This window comes from Notamacropus eugenii, chromosome 1, assembly GCF_028372415.1.
Source record: "Notamacropus eugenii isolate mMacEug1 chromosome 1, mMacEug1.pri_v2, whole genome shotgun sequence".
In the NCBI taxonomy this organism is placed as follows: Eukaryota; Metazoa; Chordata; class Mammalia; order Diprotodontia; family Macropodidae; genus Notamacropus; species Notamacropus eugenii.
Genome location: NC_092872.1, coordinates 478,892,731 through 478,914,023, shown reverse-complemented (window position 1 = coordinate 478,914,023; position 21,293 = coordinate 478,892,731). Strand labels below are relative to the sequence as shown.

General features: G+C 36.4%; 1 protein-coding gene across 4 annotated transcripts in view; it reads right to left on the bottom strand.

The window, feature by feature from the left end:
- Nucleotides 1-21,293, bottom strand: part of STXBP1 (syntaxin binding protein 1) — a 103,639-nt gene that overhangs the window by 33,571 nt on the left and 48,775 nt on the right. For all 4 annotated transcript variants that reach the window (XM_072632502.1, XM_072632503.1, XM_072632504.1 and 1 more), the window contains exons 3-8: nt 19,503-19,584; nt 18,151-18,227; nt 17,192-17,270; nt 14,945-15,048; nt 12,777-12,925; nt 22-106 (exon numbers count right to left, since the gene is read on the bottom strand). In XM_072632502.1, the coding sequence (XP_072488603.1) occupies nt 22-106; nt 12,777-12,925; nt 14,945-15,048; nt 17,192-17,270; nt 18,151-18,227; nt 19,503-19,584 (576 nt within the window). The remainder of the gene's footprint in view (nt 1-21; nt 107-12,776; nt 12,926-14,944; nt 15,049-17,191; nt 17,271-18,150; nt 18,228-19,502; nt 19,585-21,293) is intronic.

Genomic DNA, 21,293 nt, shown 5'->3' with positions numbered 1-21,293 from the left:
AAAAAATCAAGTAACTTTTACCTCCCCCATAGTTGGGTCATCAGCTTTGTAGGCATCTAGTTTGTCTTGAATTAATTGGGCCAACATGGCATTGTCTTTGTAGTCCCTGTTAAACACGGAACAAAAAAATCAGATACTGTTCAACATGATCTGGAACTTTCCTGATACGATCTGATAGAAGTTTCATTAAGTTAGATGTTCTTATAGACACTTTAAGCAAAGAGTTTTACGACTTACTGCTGACACTATTTGACCTTCAAATTCTATTTTGGTCAGTATGTCCCCCAAAAAATATAATGCCAGGGAATAATGATGTTGAAGATATCTCCAATAACTGAACCTCTCAATTCTTTGACCTCTTCCAACCCAATTCAGCCACAAACTAGCAAATACCTTAAATCTCAACTCAGACTGTGCCATCTCTGAGATCTAGAACTTTGAAGTTCTAGTCTCCAACCACAATTCTTTTTCCTTCTATTTACCCCTCTCGTTTTCTTACATTAAACCTACTTTTCTTATTGCAATCTGATTATCTCTTTCCCTATTTTTCCCCGATCCCTATATAAACTTGTCTTCCTTTACCTAATCATAACCTTCTATCATCTTATCTTTCTCGATGCCTTACAACTTCTACCACCGCTCTTCATTTCCAACCATGAGCTCCATTTCTTCAATCCCTCCATTTTTTCCCAGACCATTAGGCCTACATTGGCAACATTCTTCTCCCTTCCCTATCTAGACCATTTAGTGAATTAGTTCAACTCAAAACTATACTTTACTTTCAAACCCTTTATCCTCTTGTCCTATTAATGATCATACTTGGTCAAATCCCAACCCCAGATTACTCCCATCTCCTTTTCTTCTATTCACTTGCTGCTGATTAGTACCAGGAAAATTCATGAAACAGTATAGAGTAGATCCACCACAAATTTGTTACATAATCTCAACTGGCTCTTATTGCAATAAGGCAATCCATCTTTACCTCTCCTAGTTGATTTGCTACCCCTCTCACTATTGCAACTTTTCATCCTTTCTCAAGCTTTCCACCAAAATGCTTCCTCCACCCTCTCAGCTAAGGACCTAAGCACAATTATCACCAAAAAAAACCTGAGGCCATTTGCTGACAGTCTTTCTTCTCTCCTCATCTTCCAACACTCAGACATCTCTCCTATCCTCTCCATTTCTTTTTTTTAAGTAAGTTTTTTTAATGTTTATTAGTTTCTATAGTTACCCCTGGTATTTCTCTTCCTTTCAGAGAGCCATCCCACATAGTAAATAGTATTGTTAAAGACAAAAAAGGGGGGGAAATCAACATAACTGATACATCAAGAGTCTGAAAATATGTGCATGTGTAAACTCATGGATGACCCCCTTCTGTAAATGGGTAGGGTAGGAATGTCTTCGCATAGCTCTTTTGTCACATTCATTTTTGATTGTGTGTATGTCGTTGTTCTTTTTGTTCACATTGCTGTAGATTTTGGGTATATTATTTTCTTGGCTCTGCTGACTTCACTTTACATCAATTCATGTACATCTCTACATGTTTCTCTTTATTCATCACACACATCATTTCTTACAGGACAGTAATATTCTATTATATTCATACTTTATTTCTGATTCTTTGCATAAAAAGTGTTGATATAAACATTTTGGTATGTGTGGGGAATTTCTTCAATAGCCTCTCTGGGGTATAAGTATAGTAATGGTATCTTTGGGTCTAAGGATATGGACATTTTAGTCACTTTATTCATATAATTCCAAATTGTTTTCTAAAATGGCTGGAATGATTGATAGCTTCACTAATAAGGCATGAGTTTGCCTATCTTCTCATACCTCTTCTAACACTGACTATTCCCCATCTTCTGTAACCTTAGCCAATTTTCAGGGTGTGAGATAAACTCTCAGGACTGTTCTGATTTGCATTTCTCTGCTGATTCCCAAGGAATTCCCAAGCAAACCATCATATCTTCAGCAAAAAAGGATAGTTTTATCTCTTTTATATTTATCTTATACCTTTTATTTCTTTCTCTTGTCTCATTGCAACTGCTAGTATTTACAGAATTATATCAAATAATACTGGGGAAAGTGGGCATCCTTGCCTATTTAATGGAAAAAGTTCCAGTGTATCTCCACTGCATATGATACATGTTTTTGGTTTTAAATATACTTTTATGATATTAAAAAGTCTTTCTATGCCTATAATTGTAGGGATTTATTTTTAGTATAAGTGTTGTATTTGTCAAAGGCTTTTTCTGCAGATAATCATGTGATTTTTGATGTTTCTGTTTCTAATATGATTGTTAATTATTTTCTAATGTTAAACCATTCTTGCATTCCTTGTACACATGACTTAGTCAAAATGAATGATTTATTCGATAAATCATTATAGTCTGTCTGACAGTATTTAATTGAAAATTTTAATTCTATTCATTAATGATATTGGTCTGTTAATGATAAAATTCTTTTCCTATGCTCTATCATTCCTTGGTTTGGGTGTCAGGACTATATTTGTCTCATAAGAGGAATCTGATATGGTGCTTTATTTCTTAATTTTTGAGAATAATTTGTGCAGTATGCAGCAAGTTATTCTTTAAAAGTCTAGTAAGGTTTGTCAACCATTGTGGAATGTCTGTATGCTTTGGTATTGTCTGCCATGCACATGTCCCTGAATATAATAACCCATCTGTGAATATCTTAAATGTTGAAATAAGAATGAGAAATGTGCTGTTTATGTGATCCTAGTTTGATCATTTCAAAATAAGTGGGAAAAAGATAAAAGTCTGATAAGAATTTTCCTATGAATCAACAGGATCAGAAGTTTTTTCTTTGGTAATTCGTTTACAGAGGCTTCTATTTCCTTTTCTGGAACTGAGTTATTTAAGGTCCCTGTTTGATCTTCTGTTAGTCTGGGTATATTTTTTAAAAGGTATTCCTCTATTTCTTTGGGGTTCTTGTTTTGTTAGTATTTAATTGTGCATAACAGGTCCTAATTATTCTCTTGATTTCTTCTGGTTTTGTTTGCAATTTCACCTTGATTGTTTGATTTGATTTACTGTCTTCTTTTAAATCAGATCGGCTAAAGATTTATCATTCTTTCCAGACCTTCATTTCTATTTTGTTTAAGATACCCAAGATGCAATTGTTAATGTTGGACTAGAGCTCAGGACAGAGACTACGGCTGGATATGTACATCTAGGAATCATTTGCACAGGGATGATAACTGAACCTCCCCTATGGTGGAGCTGATGAGATTACCAAGCAAGACAGTACAGAGAAGAGAAGTCTAGGACACAACCTTAGGGAATCTGAATGAAGACCTGTAAAGGAGATTGAGAAGGGGTCAGACAGGTGAGTGGGGAAAGAGTGACAAGAAAATTACACAAATGCCTACAGAGAAGTTAGGATCCAGGTGATCAACAGTGTCAAAGACTACACAGAGGTGCAGAAGAATGAAAATTGAGAAAAGGCTATTAGATTGTGTAGTTCAGAGAGCAATCATAACTCTGGAAAGGGCAGTTGCAACCAAGTGATATAGTCAAAAGCCTGATTATAAATGATTTAGAAGTAATCAAGAGGAAGCTGTGAGCTCTGCCACCCAGCGTGCATTCATCTTCCCCCTGCCTCCAGGTGTGGCACCACCTCCTCTCTCTCTCAAGAGTTCAAACTTGCCACTTCAAAGTTCGCCATGGATGACGATACTGCTGCTCTCGTTGTTGACAATGGCTCTGGAATGTGCAAAGGTGGCTTTGCAGGAGATGATGCCCCTCAGGCTGTCTTCCCCTCCATTGTTGGGTGCCCCAGACATCAGGGTATGATAGTGGGTATGGGCCAGAAACACAGCTACGTGGGGGATGAGGCCCAGAGCAAGAGAGGTATTCTGACCCTGAAGTATCCCACTAAATATGGTATTGTCACCAACTGGGATGACATGGAGAAGATCTGGCATCATACTTTCTACAATGAGCTCTGTGTGGCCCCTGAAGAGCACCCTGTACTGCTCACAGAAGCCCACCTGAACCCCAAAGCCAACAGAGAAAAGATGATTCAAATTATGTTTGAGACCTTCAACACCCCAGCCATGTACGTTGCCATCGAGGCTGTGCTGTCCCTGTATTCCTCTGGTCATACCACTGGTACTGGGATGGACTCCAGTGATGGTGTGACCCATATTGCGTCCACGTATGAAGGTTATGCCCTTTCCCATGCCATCCTCCGTCTGGATCTGGCTGGCCATGATCTGATGGACTACCTCATGAAGATCCTGACCAAGAGATGGTACATTTTCACTACCACAGCTGAGAGGGACATCATGCGTGACATCAAGAAGAAGCTGTGTTACATCACCCTAGACTTTGAGCAGGAGATGGCTTCTGTTGCATCTAGCTCCTCTCTGGAAGAGCTGTGAGCTCCCTGATGGTCAGGTTATCATCACTGGCAACGAGAGGTTCCAGTGCCCAAAAGCTCTCTTCCAGCCTTCTTTCTTAGGTATGGAATCCTGTGGTATCCATGAAACTACCTTCAACTCAATCATTTGGATTTGTATGCCAATACCATATTGTCTGGTGATACCACCATGTACCCAAGCATTGCCAACAGGATGCAGGAGATTACAGCCCTAGCTTTCAGCACAAAGAATATCAAGATTATTGTCCCACCTGAGCACAAATATTCAGTCTGGACTGGAGGCTCCATCCTGGAGTCTCTTTCCACCTTCCAACAGATGCGTATCAGTAAGCAGTAGTATGATGAATCTGGGCCCTCCACTGTCCACTACAAATGCTTCTAAATGGACTGTGTTTTTTTTATTGGTTTTTTTTTTTTTTGTCAAAAGAATGTGACATGATAATTGCCCCCAAAAAAGAGATGAGATTGGCATGGCTTTATTTCGTTTTTGCGGGGGTGGGGGGTTGGTTTTGCTTTTTTGGCACTTGACTCAGGATTTAAAAACTGGAACAGTGAAGGTGATGAGCAGCCGAAGTATGTTGGAGGCAAACATCCCCAAAATGCGTCTTCAAGACTCTGATGGTACATTTTTTTAAGTCATTCCAAATATCATATAATGCACTGTTACAGAGTCATGAGCCTCCATGAAGGCTGTCGTCTGCTGGAGCAAAGGAGCTAAGTAACAAATTCAGATGGGGAGGTGGGGAGGAGGGGAGGTACTAGTATTGCTTTACATGTAAATTACTGTAACCCTTTAAAAAAAAACTTTGTATCCTCCGCCTTAATGCTTGTTCCTTTTTTTAAAAATTGTCAGCCATATTGAATAGCCTCCTAAATTCCCTCCCTGCCCCCAACATAGATGTGAATGAAGACTTTACAGTCTCCCTGTGAGTTTTATGAAATTGGTGCCAGTACTTGGGGGAGGGGAGGAGCTTTACCTGTACACTGACTTAAGACCAGTTCAAATAAAACTGTACACTTTAAAGAAAAAAAGGTAAATGAGAGGATAAGTGGAGATTCCTGGGTGAAGACAGCTTTCTCATGGAGTTTACCCAGGAAGGGAAGAGATACTGGAGAATAGCTAGCAAGAATGTCCTACAGACCCAAACTCAACATGTCCAAAACAGAACTCATTATCTTTCCCCCAAATCTTTATCCTTTTCCTAATGTTCCCATTACTGCTGAGGGTATCACCATTGTCCCAGTCACCCAGGCTCACAATCTAAGTGTTATCCTCCACTATTCCTTCTCTCTCTCTGCCTACTCCCATATCTGATTAGTTGCCAAGCCCTGCCAATTTTACCATTATAACATCTCTTGTATGTGTCACATGTCAAGTGTCCTCCCTCTCTCATATGACATTGCCACTACCTGCAGCAAGCCCTCATCACCTTGCACCTGGATTACTGCCACAGCATTCTGGTTGTTTGCCGTGGCTTAAATCTCTTCCCCACTCCAGTTTATGCTCTAGTCAGCTGTTAAAAGCGATTTTCCTACAGAGGCAGAGCCAAGATGGCAGAGTAGAAAGATGGATGTGTTCTAGCTCTCCCCTCATAGCCCATAAAATACCTGTAAAAAATGACTCTCAACAAATTCTACAGCAGCAGAAACCACAAAATGATAGAGTGAAACAAATGTCCAGCCCAAAACAGCCTAAAAGGCTGACTGCACAAGCTCAAAGCACAGTGCAGCCCAGACTGGGCCATGCAGCAAGGACAGAACTGGAAGAGGCTTCAGGGAGCAGAATCATGAGCAGCAGCTGTGGTTCCCAGATTTCTCAACCCACAAACGCCAAAGACAACTTAAAAGGTCAGTAAAAAAGCTCTTTCGACTGAGTGAGAGGGGAGTGAGATCTGGCCCCAGCTCTGGCCCCAGGATGGGCAGCAGCCACTGCTGCAGCATCATCCACTTTTGGAGTCCTTGGCCTAAAGACCCTGGGGGGAATAGAGCAGCTGATCTGGGTCTCAGTCTAGAGTGGTGGTCCTCAGGTAAGGAAAAGGGCATGGTGGAACTGGTGGTGGCTGTGGAGAGCGAATCTTATTTGCAGATCCTGGGCAGAAAGGAGTGCTTGGGGTTGCCCACAGGCTAGAACACAGGCCAGGAGAGCAGTAAACTCCTCTCCCTTGATTATGCCACCTTGAAGGAACTGAGGACTTACAGTTCTCTAGAAATATCTCAGAGAACAGCTGCATAAAACCTCTGAAGCCTAGGGTAGTACACCCGCCACTTGACTCAAAAGTCAAGTAAATGGCTGGGAAGATGCCCAAAAAAGGAGTAAAAAATAAGACTATAGAAGGTTACTTTCTTGGTGAAAAGGTATTTTCTTCCATCCTTTTGGATGGGGAAGAACAATGTTTACCATCAGGGGAAGACATAAAAGACGTATCCAAAACCTCCAAAATAAATATGTAATGGTCCCAGGCCATGGAAGAGCTCAAGAAGGACTTTGAAAATCAAATAGGAGAGATGGAGGAAAAATAGGGAAGAGAAATGAGAGAGATGCAAGAAAATTATGAAAAGCCAGTCAACAGCTTGCTAAAGGAGACCCAAAAAAAGGCTGAAGAGAATAACACCTTTAAAAATAGGCTAACTCAATTGGCAAAAGAGGTCCAAAAAGCCAAAAAAGTGAAGAATGCTTTAAAAAGCAGAATTAGCCAAATGGAAAAGGAGGTTCAAAAGCTCACTGAAGAAAATAGTTCTTTAAAAATTAGAATGGAGCAGATGAAAGCTAATGACTTAATGAGAAACCAATAAATTATAAAACAAAACCAAAAGAATGAAAAAATAGAAGACAATGTAAAATACCTCACTGGAAAAACAACTGACCTTGAAAATAGACCCAGGAGAAATAATTTAAAAATTACTGATCTACCTGAAAACCATGATCGAAACAAGATCCTAGACATCATCTTCCAAGAAATTGTCAAGGAAAACTGCCCTGATATTCTAGTCCCAGAGGGTAAAACAGAAATGGAAAGAATTCACCAATCACCTCCTGAAAGTGATCCAAAAAGAGAAACTCCCAGGAATATTATAGCCATATTCCAGAGTTCCCAGGTCAAGGAGAAAATATTACAAGCAGTCAGAAAGAAACAATTCAAATATTGTGGAAATACAATCAGGATAACATAGGACTTAGCAGTTTCTACACTAAGGGATCAAGGGGCTTGGAATATGATATTCCAGAGATCAAAGGAGATAGGATTAAAACAAAGAATCACCTACCAACAAAACTGAGTATAATACTTCAGGGGAAAAAAATGGAATTTCAATGAAATAGAGGACTCCCCAAGCATTCTTGTTGAAAAGACCAGAGCTAAATAGAAAAATTGACTTTCAAATACAAGAATCAAGAGAAACATGAAAAGGTAAACAGGAAAGAGAAGCCTTAAGGAACTCATTAAAGTTGAACTGTTTGCATTCCTCCATGGAAAGATATTATTTGTAATTTATGAGACCTCTTTCAGTATTAGGGTAGTTAGAGGGAATATGGGTATGTATGTATGTGTATATTATATATGTGTAGGTATGTGTATGTACATGTATGTATGTATACACATGTGTATGTGTGTATACACACACACACACACATAGACAGAGGGCACATGGTGAGCTGAATATGAAGGGAGAATACCTAAAAAATAAAATGAAATTTACTGTTGAATGGAATGTACTAGGAGTAATAGAAAGGGAGAGGCAGAATGTAACAAATCATCTCACATACAAGAGGGAAGAAAGAGCTTTTACAATGGAGGGGAAGAGGAGGGAGAAGAAAGGGAATAATTGAGCCTTTCTCTCATGGGATTTGGCTTAAAGAGGGAATAACATACACTCAGTTGAATATGGAAATCTATTTTACCCTGCAGGAAGGCAAGGGGAAAGAGGATATAACAGAAGAGAAAGCAAATTGGGGAAAGGGATAATCAGAAGCAAACACTATTGTGGGAAGATAGATTAAGGGAGAGAATGGAATAAATGAAGGGCAGGATAGGACAGAGGGAAATGTGGTTAGTCTTTTACAACATAAATATTATGGAAGTGCTTTCCATTGTTATACATGTATGAGCTATATTGAATTGCTTGTTTTCTCAACAAGAGTGGGTGGGGAGGGATACAGAGAACATGAAACTTGGAGCTTTAAGAATGAATGTTAAAAATTGTTTTAGCATGCAACTGGAAATGAAGCTATATAGGCAATGGAGTATAGAAATCTATTTTGCCCTCTAGGAAAATAGAGGGGAAGGGGGATGGAAAAAGGGTGAGTAATAGAAGGGAGGACAGACTGGAGGAAGAGGTGGATGGGAGTGCATGCTGTCCTGGGGTGGGGGGTGGGAAGAGATGGGGAGAAAATTTTGAATTCAAATTCTTGTGAAAGTGAATGTTAAGAACCAAAAAAATAAATAAATTATATATCAGAAAAAGTGATTTTCCTAAAGCACAGGTCTGACCATATCACCCCTCATCCTAATTCAATACTCTCCAGCAGCTCCCTATTGCTTCCGGGAGCAAATATAAATCCTGTTTAACTTTTAAAGGCCTTCAAAACCTGGCCCCTTTCTACTTCTCCAGCCTTCTTACACTTTATTCCCCACTCCACATACATTATGATCCAGTGACAATGGCTTCCTTGATGTTCCTCACATATTCCATTCCCCTTTTCTGTGCATTTTCACTGGCTGCCCCCTCATGCTTGGAATGTTATCCTTTCCCATTTCTATCTCCTGGCTTCCTTGACTTCCTTCAGGACCTAGCTAATATCCCACCTCTAGCAAGAAGCCTTTCCCAATCTCTCTTATTGGTAGTGCCTTCCCATTAAGAGTGTCTCTAATTTATCCAATATATATTTTATTTGTATATTTGTTTGCATGTTGTCTCTCTCATCAGATTCTTGAATTCCTTGAGAGCATGGACTGGTTTTTTTGTTTTGCTTTTCTTTGTATTTCTAGCGCTTAGCACACAGTAAATGTTTGTTGACTTGTTGACTGTAGAAATTTATTAAACTGAGCTGATTTATATTATTACAAATTTTTTACATTTGATCTCAACAGGGTCCTTTATGTTGTTGTTATGTTTGTCCTTCATTCTCGAAGAGGACCATGGCATCAAGATGATGACATGACTTGCAGCTGACTTTGATTTGAGTGAGGGAGAGCTGTGCAAGGTCACCAAACTCACTTTCTTCTCCTGAGCCATCTGGGTCCAGTGGCCTGATGATAGGTGCAGATAGCCCACAATGCCATGTGAGACCCTGGCCCTTTCAGGCTAAGGTCCTATTATAGCATTTTCACTTTGAGTGAGATACACCTATTCAATGAATAGGCTTCTTTAAGAAGTTGCTCAAGGGATGACCCCTTTAATAAAAAAAAAAATCAAACTGGGAGGAGAAGACCCTTAAGGTTCCTGGGTAAAAGAGAAACAATTACTATTTAGTATTTAATGACCTGCTGTAAGTATGGAAGATGAGACTAGGGCTAGGAAAGGACAGGAGAAAGGTTTGGAATATAAAATGATGTATGAGATAGGAAACTGGTAAGAGGAGATTAGGACTGCTGAGCAGCAATGAGGATCCAGCTGAGATTATCTAATAAATCTACTTCAGTGGGAGGACTAAAGTCGTGTAATCAACATGAGATTCCTCAGTACCCTGTATTTCACTATTCAAAACTTCAGAATCATCATCCCCTAGTCTCTCCTCTTCCTTTGGTTTCAGAAGAAAAGGTATCTATGCTAAAGCTAATTCCTCTGTCTGAAACCTAATCTTTCCTGACTCCTTCAGGATCCTGGTCCAACAATGAACCTTTCTTTCTTTTTGTATCTTCAATCTCTCCCTTTCTACTGGCTCCTTCCCATCTGCATATAAACATTAGCAATCTCTAATCCTAAAACAAAAACAAACAAAAAAAACACACCTCTTCTGGGGCCTTTTTCATTCTACCCAATAAATCTAGCTACCATCCCATTCTTTTGGATGTCTTTTACTGCTACTAGATTCCTTGAAAAACTTGTCTATGTCTGATGCTTTCACCCCCTATATGTTGGCTCCTATTCTTATCACTTCACTAAAACTTTTTTCTAAAGGTTCACCAGTGACCTCCTAATCATCAAATCCAATAGTCTTTTTTTATCCTTGTCTTCTTTGATCTCTCAATCCTTTAACATTAGTGACTTACTATTGCAAAAGGATACTTTCTCCCTTCTTTGCTTCAGTTACTCATCTCACTTAGTTCTCTTCTCCCTCACCAGTCCTTCTCTAGTTCCTTTCCTGGCTCCTTCTTCTCTTAAGTGGCCTGCCCAGTCATAAAGCTACTATGTGTATGAAGAAGGATTCAAATCCAATTATTCCTGACTCTATCCACTACGCCACCTAGATACCTCAAAAGCACAGACTTTTAATAGGTATATTCTGAAGTTGAAGAGTGTGACTGTTTTTAGAAGTGAGAAGTCAAGAGTAGTCAGTAACTTTGATGTTTACAGAAGTCTAGGAGATTAGGGAGATGGAGAGAGAGAGATGGAGAGATAGAGATAGAGAGAAAGAGAAAAACAACTGATTAGGGGAAAAGAAGTTTCTCCAGTTTATTAAACAAGTAATATTTAATAAGTGGCACTGAGCTTTGATAAAAATGGTTAATTTGAAAGTGATTATTTTAATCATTTTAAAAAGAAATATCCAAACATACTCCTGGATTATTTTAGAACTCAAGATGATGAGAATGAATATGCTAACAGGTTTAGCTGCAAACTGAAAGCGTGACAAATCTATGCAGAATTCACATGACACTGGTTGACCCTAAGATCTTCCTATATCTATTTATGTGTGTGATTATGTATATATGTAGGCATATGTACATATGTGTATATATATATATATATATACACACACATATTTGTATGTGTATATATACGTATATATACACACACATAAATACAAATATATATAGACATACCTTGATTTACTGAGCTTTGCAGATATTGTGCTTTTTGCAATTTGAAGGTTTGGGGAAACTCTGCATTGAACAGGTCTACTGGTGCCATTTTTCCAACAGCATGTGAGCACATTGTGTCTCTCACATTTTGATAATTCTCGCAATATTTCAAATTTTTTCATTATTATTATATCTATTATGGTGATATACGATCAGTAATCTTTGATGTTACTATTGTAATTGTTTCAGGGTATTACAAACTACACCCATCTAAGATGGCAAACTTAATCAATAAATGTTGTGTGTATTCCGATTGCTCCACTAACTGGCCATTCCACATCTCTCTCCCTCTCCTCAGGCCTCTCTATTTTCTGAGACACAATACTATTGAAATTAGGCCCATTAATAACCCTACAATGGCCTCTAAGTGTTCAAGTGAAAGGAAAACTCAATCACTGAGGCAAACTTTACTGTTTCATTTTAAGAAACTATCACAGCCATCCTTCAGCAACCACCACCCTGATCAGTCAGCAGCCAGCAACATTGAGGCAAGATTCTCCATGAACAAAAAGATTACAACTTGCTGAAGGCTCAGGTGGTGATTGGCATTTTTTAGCAATAAAGTATTTTAAATTTATAGTAAACATATTTTAAAGACATAAAAGTACTGCTAGGCTACAGTATAGTATAAACATAACTTTTATATGCATTGGGAACCCAAAAAATTTGTGTGACTCACTTTAATGAGGATTTTCACTTTACTGCAGTGGTCTGGAACTGAACCCACAATATCTGAGATATGCATATACACACATACACATATACACATTCACATACATGTATGTAGATATATATACATTTGCATGCATACATATAAATAGATAACATGTACACAGATAAATAAATATAAAATGTATGCAGCAAGGTTTTAATGTTGACCACTCTCACATGTAACCTATATAGAGTGGTCACCCCTCAATCTGACACTTGAATGATTACCATATTCATTCTCATCATCCTGAGTTCTAAGGTAATATAGAAGTATGCATGGACATTTCTTTTTTAATTAGTAAATTTGTAACCTTTACCTCATTAACTATTTCTCAGCCCATATTCCTGTTCATTAAATATCATACGTTTAATAAAGTGTAGAAACCTCTTTCCCTATAACCAATTGTTCATCTTTCCAAACTATAGCCATACTTTAAAAAAATATATCATATAGATGTGTCTATGTATATATGTATGTATGTATTATATATACTATAATAATTATCTATATGTGTACCTATGTATATTTATGTATGTGTATATATAAGTGTGTTTGTATAAAGAAAACTGAAGATAATAATAATGAATGGAGAGGAATCCCCTAACTTCCATTACAGGACGCTTAATATGCCATCTTACCCTCGATATCGTACAGCTGGGTATTCCTTCAAAGTGGCACACAGAGTTGCAATCTGTTCTGCAAGTCGTTCCAGGATTGGATTTTTCATCTGAGCCTTGTGTGGGCTGTAGAAGCTTTGAAAAGAATCAGCAGAGTCCAAGGAATATACCTGAAAAAGGGCAATGAATAGTACTTATATCCAGAATAAAGATTATTAGACAACATTCTTTCTGCCAATGGGGAGGAAACCTTAAATAAATAAAGATATATATTCATCCCAATATTTTCCAAAGAGTAAGATTTGAATGGAAGAACTAAAGTAGCCTTTGCATAAAAATGTAACAACAGTCCATACTCTATTAAAAAAAGAAAATAGAATGTAATCAGAACCATATTCTCTGAGCATTTAAATCTTCTCCTGAAATACTTGTTTAGTCTTTTGTTATGTGGATTCCTACTCCCTTATCCTCAGTTACTTAAAACAGATTGCTTTTAGCTGTAAAAACGATTAGAATTTGTTTTACTTTTTCATTTTTTTAAATCCTGCAAAATATATTATGGCTAGGGGCGCTAAAATAAGGCTGTGCTCAACATACTTTGTTTCAGGACTCATGAGTTTTAAAAAAAAAAAAGAAAGAGAGGGACAAATCATGTTGGAGAACAGAGCTAGAAGAAGCTGGGTGCAAAAACAGATACAAAAATTCCCCAAGAGGCTGAAAAACTTGTGGGGCCAAAGCCAGAAGGTTGTAGTGTATGAAATGTGATCAGGCCACAACAGCCTTGGGTAGTGATCTGAGGAGAGACTTCTCTATGCCACAGAGTTTAAAGGTCTTAAAAATTGTCTCACTGAACATGCCAAGAAGTCTTGAATTGAAGTATTAGGAAAGACTTTGTGTCACTAGAATTGAGCCTCACTGCCTATCAACATGAAGTCAGTTACCGATTTTATGATAACACCAAGGAGACAAAAACCTAAAAGTGAAAAACTCTTAAAAGTGAAATGAAAGTTTATTGTTTTTGTTTTAAAAGAAAACAAAATCAACATGATTAACTAGAGTAGTAGTACGAGTTATTTTGCAAACTTTGGACAAATAAAGATTTTGGTTAGAGTAGGATTTAATTAAAAGTCGAAATTTAAATTAAAAAAGAAAAAGAATTAAAGAAAACATGAACTGAATTTGAATGCTGGTTCTGATAATTCACATCTGTGTGACCTTGGGCAAGTAATAACCTCTCTGGGTTTCAGTCTCCTCTTTCATAAAATGGAAGTAACTATACTTGTACTTTTACTTCCCAGAGTAAAGAATGCTTTCTAAAAGCATTCTTACATTAAATTATATTATTATATTATTAGCATTATAATTCTCATTCAAGAGAATAGGTTTTCCATTCAAGACTGATGAGGAAGAAAAGAAGACAGCATTAAATGCCTTACGTTTTAATTTTTTTTAACCTTTGTAAGCAGAGCTTACTCGGTGAATTCTACAGACTGACCTATGGAGATTTAATACTTCCAAACCACTTATTCTGTGGTGTAAAAGATTTCAGAGATCAGTAAATTCTTTTTTTATTGGGTAAAGCAAGCCCCAATAGGAAACCAATTCTTGATATTCTCTTCTAGTACAACTTGACTTCAGTGTTCAACACAGTTATTGTCTCCAACCTCAATGCCTTATTGCTTGGACATCTGGCATTTAAAGAGTTAAGAGAGGGGCCTGATAACTGCCATCTGTTCCTTAGACACGTGATAAGCTGAAATTACTGCTCTGTATAAACAAGATCCTTTGCCACAGATGAGCTTGGTCAGATCCCCCTCTTGCTCTTTCTTATTGGTACTTCAAAAGTAGTGCTGAAGGACATTGCCAATAACTACCAGGAGTGTCTAGGAGGGCTTTGGGCACACAAACAAAAGTATAACGAAGGGTAAGCCTGACTTCAGAAACAGCCTAAGACTAGTAAGCAAGACAGGGAGGAGATGGTTATCTTTTTAATATTATTTCTGTTACATAAGTATCAATTCTCAAACTATCTAAATTATGAACCATGTAACAAATTCACAGGATGACTTCCTCAACTTCTGTAAAAGAATTTTTTTTCTGACATTTTCTGAGAATCTGCCAGAGGCTCTGATGAAGTAATAATCATTATAGTACAGTAGTTTTTATGTATAATTTCTGTTTGTACTCACCTGGGATTCATACGGAAGAAATGCAATGTTGATTTCTGTAAGAGTTTTGATGACCTTGGCAGCTCGAGATTTTACCAGCTCGTTAAACAGAGCATCCGGACAAGCTAAAAGAACAACAATAATTGTGTGTCACAATAATAAACAATAATTTGGGTTCATTCCAGGTGCTTCAAATGAACAGTAACGTCACTCAAGATTTAATATGTCACTTTAACATTTAATATCATTTGATAAACAACTAATATGTTCATCAGACCCTAAAAACCTAACATCCACAATGTATAACATATATCCAAATGGCAATAAAAACTTATCTATTGAGATTCAATGAAAATTGACTAGCATCAAAGATCAGAAAAAAGAACAGAAGGGACAGGGACTGGACCTCTGACGGCACTGGTATAGAGAACTCCTGGATAAGGACAAATACTTCTACCAATGCAGGTCAGCAAGCTCTCTGCAAATTGGTAGTCTTAGAACTAGTGCAGAGTGAAATGAGTAAAGGTACAATTTATGCAATAACAATACTTCTAAAAACAAACAACTTTGAAAGCCTTAGGAATTCTGATCAATGCAATGATCAACTGTGATTCCAGGGGACCAATGACAAAGTATGTTTACCCAAATCCTGACAAACAGGTGATGGATTCAGGGTGCAGAATCAGACATTTTTTTGGACATAGTAAATACAGAAATTTGGGTTTTTTTTTTTTACTTCAAATCTGTTATAAGAATTTTATTTTTATTTTTTTTCCACTGGTGTGAGGGATGAAGTGGGAAGAAAAGAAAATGAACTTTAATTGGGAAAAAAATAAAATCTAATTTAAAAAAACTTGTAGTCTTAGAGAGCTGCCTGATTCAATGAGAAATTAAATGATCTGCCTGGCCATATAACCATATGTTTCTGGGGTAGGACTTGAACCTCTGTCTACCTGGCTTCTAGGCCAGCCCTCTAGCTGCTATTACCAAGATGCAGAGGTAGTACTGGAAGAGGAATAAAGAAAAAATTATAATTTATAAAGAAGTGCCTGGCACATTACAGACACTTTGTAAGTTACTGCTGAGGAATGTCAACACCCAACAGTATTACAACACAGAATGTGGTAACACTTTAGTAATATCATTCAATCATTTCTTCCAAATACTAAAGAGCTAACCACTAAATACAAGTACAATCTGGTATTACTGATTATTGATTACTGATTATTACTGATAACTCTTTTGGTTTAAGTAAAAAATTTTAACTTCACAGAAGCAAGCAATAGGCATATAGATACAATCTGCCTGATGCCTTTCCCACTCATGTTCTGAAATTACCTTCTAACAATATAAAGTTGCTATGAATTTTCCATTTTCTTAGTTGCAGAGTTTTATTTCCCATTTGTGAATGAACTGGGCTAGTTACAATACCATGCCTTATGTAGGGACTGGAATAAAAATTGACATAATGCTTTAATGTAATCTTGGCACTTCATATCTAGTGTCTTCTTTTATCCTCACAATAACTTTGTGAGGTGGTTACTGTAGGTGTTTTTATTCCCACTTTACACATGAAGAAACTGAGATTCCGGGAGATTAAGTGATCTGCCTATGGTTGCAAAGCTAACAAATGTCATTAAGTAGAATATGAAACCAGGCCTCTCCTGACACCAAGTCCAACACTTTTCCTACTACGCCACACTGCTTGATATTACTACCTACCATTAACAGAATCCACAATTACATTATTTCTCCACAAGGCTCCAAGCCAAGTAAAGGAGAACAGATACTACCTGAATCAATGGATGTTCATTTTAGAAAGTTCATTTTAGAAATATCTCTTGTGCAATGATTTTAGAAAGTCTAGAAATAAACCATTAGAAAGTTGTAGTTCAAGGTGACATGGGTTTGTAAAAGAAACAATGAAAAAAATGCCATTAAAAATCAGACTGAGAATCAGGGATATTTGTGTCAATGTTAAATTAAATCCATTATCCGTAGAACTGGTATCCTGTGTATTAGTGCTGTAAGGAAGGAATAAATAATCCTGTTGGTCTCTTCTAACTTTTATGCCTAAGGTATCTTCTGAAGAAAATAAAAACCTAGAACAAAGAATGACAACAATTATCACTTACAATTTTGCATCATTTTAGTATTTTCTCTGCTATACAGTTTTGACATTGGATGAGAGGATTGCTGGTATACATGGTAAAGACAAACATGAAAGGGATTTTTTACTATTATTTCTTTAAGATGTGGCATACTTACAGTCAGTGAAAAACACATGTGCAGCCCTATACTTGGCAGTTGGTGGGTCCTTAAAGTCACTGATGAGTGAATGGACAGACTATGGGCAGGGAAGAGAAAGGTAATGAAAAATAAATTCTGAAGGTAAATAAAATATGTAACCGTCACTATGTAAAATAATAACAGGTCAGTGAATTTTCACAAATAAAGAATATTTAGTACAAAATTTTATATAACTAATCTATGTTAAATTTAGTTCTAAGACAGGGGTGGGAAACCTGCAGTCTCAAGGCCACATGGCCCTCTAGGTCCTCAAGTGTGGCCCTCTGACTGAATCCAAAATTCACAAAACAAATTGCCTTAATAAAAGAATTTGTTCAGTAAAACCTGGACTGGGTCAAAAGGCCACACTCAAAGATATCAAGGGCCACATGTGGCCTCAAGGCTGCAGGTTCCCCATCCCTGTATGATTCTCAAGAAATTTATCAAAAGCACAAAGAAGGCAAAGGCTTTCATTCTATTCTAGAACAATGAGGTCAAGAGTAAAGTCTTCCAATTCTCAAGAGCTGGTTCAGTTCAGAACATAAGAAATGTAAGCTGTGGTATTGTCTAGTAGTGGAATATTCCAGCTAAGGTGGCTTTTACTGCTAATACAACCCAGACAGCTTATACAGAAACTGAAGGAATTTCACCAACATTTAAAAAATACATAGCCTCTCTGAAAAAAAAAAAATTAAACAAATAAACTAGAACTGTGACAGCCCACCTATGGCTTTTTTAAACAGCTGCTAAATCTCATTAAGCTTACTTAAAACATATTACCACCACCCCCACCACCCCTCTTCTTACTCCTACTGATTTGTGGATTGCAAGCTGAATAAATGCAGTATGTTAAGTAGATGCTTAACCTAGAAATGCCAAGTAACTTATGCTGTACAGATATGAGACTTCGATTCAAACTTTTTTTGGGAAAGATTTACCTTCTCAGAGGGAGTGATGAGATACACAGCTTCCAGACTGGGCAGTGGCTCTCGACGCTTGTTGATATCTTCAACAACTAAATGATAAAATATAATTATCCCACACAGGAAATTGATATGACATAGCTTCATCATAGAACTGAAAACATTCTAATAGACTTACTTAACCCCAGTTACCTACCCTTTCCTCCCCTCTAAAAAAAAAAGCTATACTACCCTCTGATAATGTGTGTTTTTTCAAGCTTTATGCCTAAAGAGTCCAATAGATGTGAAGTAAAGGAGCTGTTTTCAATTTCTATCTCGCCTTCACACCTAGTACAACATCTTGCATACAGTCTGTATTTAATAGTTATTTACTGAATTAAATTGTCTCATCTGAATAATTCCTCGTGGAATTTAAGTTCATTTACAGAGGCCCTGTCCTGGATAACACCATTTACTTACTACCATCAAAGGTAATGATCTCAATCCAGAGAATATTATTATCTCTCTATTTCTCTTCCCCATAAAAATAATCCCAATTCTTCTTTAACATTTCCTTGTATAGTTTATTTCTTAACCATTATTTAATAATCTCATTGATCCCCTTTGGAAACTCTATAAGTAATAATCATATTCCAATCAGATTTAACATCACAATATTCCTCTAAGAAGCTCAAAGACTATCCCACCTCATTTTGTTAAAGCTTAAAGTAGGTGCTTTTAGAAGATCCAGCTGTCTCCTTTACCTAAAAGGAAGAGTTTTCTAAAAGCCATCACCATAATATAATGAGAGAGTTTAAGGTCCCATTGTATAGAAAGCAATAGAATTACAACATCAGCGCCATTCTTCACAGTCATATGATTGAAAATTACAGGCTAAATATCATTTTGGGGGCATCTCTCAATTTAAATTTATCCAAGTTTCTTATCCTGAAAAATTTCTAAATTTTCATTTATAATGTTATATATATAATAATACACTATTATATTTTACATATAAAATATTATTATTAAATTATATTAAATAACTGGGTATAAATAAATATTTAGAATTTATGTTATAAATTTAATTAATTTAACTAAATAATAATTTGTTATAAATTCTAAACATTTATTTATACCAAAAACAGTCAACCTGTTGTCTCTGGGCAGAAAAAAAAATAGTAGTTGCTATATTACACCAGTGATTCCATTAGACCTTTTTTAGTGGAGAGGAAAAGTACAGGTTAACTTCTTTTGGGGAAATGATCATTTCAAAATTAATTGCTTTTCAGCACAGTTTCATAAACTATTATACCATACTGCTATGAAGACCTTTACAATTAGAAAGAGACCTATAAATATTACAAATCTGACGTGTATATACTCACTTGTTATCCCTTCAGTCATAATGTCTGTCATCTTACAACAGGATGAGAGCATCCTCATGCTGAGTTGATCAACCACCAACACCTAGGAGAAAATATAAATCTTAGGACTGACTGGTCAAGGAACTTCATGGAAAATGCTATATGATATCATAACTTAGTGAATGTCATTGAAGTCAAAATGGGGCTTCAGAAATACTCACCGACTGCAAGTCAATGAGGTGAATGTTGAGCAAACAAAGTACAGAACGGTTGGTAGTTTTCTCAGAGAGAAGTATTAATCCATAAGTTTCAAGTCCCAAGATATAGAAGAGTTATACAAATTCTAACTGAACTCAACAAAAATCTTACTTTGAGGCATCATTATGGTGTAGAGCAATGTTGTCAAAATCAGTGAGAAATGGGGGGCACTAATCAATACACAGGTATTCCCTGCAAGTTGTATACTGATTTAGTTTTAAGATGAAATGTTATCTATGTTTTATTGTATTGTTATTCATTTTTATTTTTTATTTATTCTGGCAATAAATTCCATGACCAGCAGCATGGTTGGTCATTAAGTAATAAACCCTTAAGCCATAATAACCCATAAACAAATGAAAAATACAGTCTTTAAGCCTTTGTGTTCTCTTCAATAGCAGAAGAATAGTGTGAAAATGAGCAGAAAGTCCTAAGGACAAGACTATTTTTAGATTGGCTACAGTCAATTTAACTGCTGGCACACTAAATATGCGATGTTTGTCCAATATTCATTTGTCCAATTAGTTGATATACTATTAGTTGAAATGACAAAAGGAATAATAGATACAGAGAAACTCGATAAACTTGGCATAAGATCTATGTAAAGTGGTGCATAGCAAAAAGAATAAAACTAGGAAAACAATTTATACAATGACTACAACATAAAGGAAAATTACTTTGAAAAACATAAGACCACTGATCAATGCAAAGACCCAATCACTACTCCATAAAAGCATGTTTCTGACCTCTTGACAGAGGGGCAATGGACTAGAGATACAGAATGAGATACACATTTTGAGAGGGCCGTTGTATGAATTTGTCTTGTTTGACGACACTTGTTTTTTGCAAGGCATAGCTTTTAGCTGGAAAGCAGGGGGAAGCTGTAGGCAGTGTTGTGCTATTAAATGTCTAACAACTAGTTCTCAAAAAAAAAAAAGTATGCATCTATCTATCTACACATAGATATGGACATAAATTCATTATAAATTTTACCAATATAAAGGATGTGTAGCACACAATTTATAAATATTAATAAAACATGTCATATTTTATTATTTTGTTACATTTTATATTTTTATTTTATACTGTATTTTATAATATATACATATAAATATATAACTAAAATAAATATTCTTTATTATAAATTTCATATAGTCAACAGAATGCTTTTGTTGGTCTTTTTCCCCATACTCTTGTACTCATAGCCAACCTATAGGTGCAATTCAGACATGATTTGACAAGTGAAGTTGCATTCCAATCTTCTTACTCTTTTCCCAATAAATTTATTGTCATTAAATCTGACATATGGTCTAGTCTTAAACTATTTCTAGATGTCATACAAATTATACTAATTAAACTGAAAACTCAGTTTTAGCACTAGTGCTTTTAGCATTTTGTATAGCTTGTAAGGGATTGGAACAATGTTTGATTCCACATTAACTATAAAATCCCATAAATCATTCCAATCAATTTCATGTTTTGAAATTTCACTTAAATTCTACAATTTTTTCTTATCAACTATCCATGATTAAGTTATTTTTCACAAGGTGATTT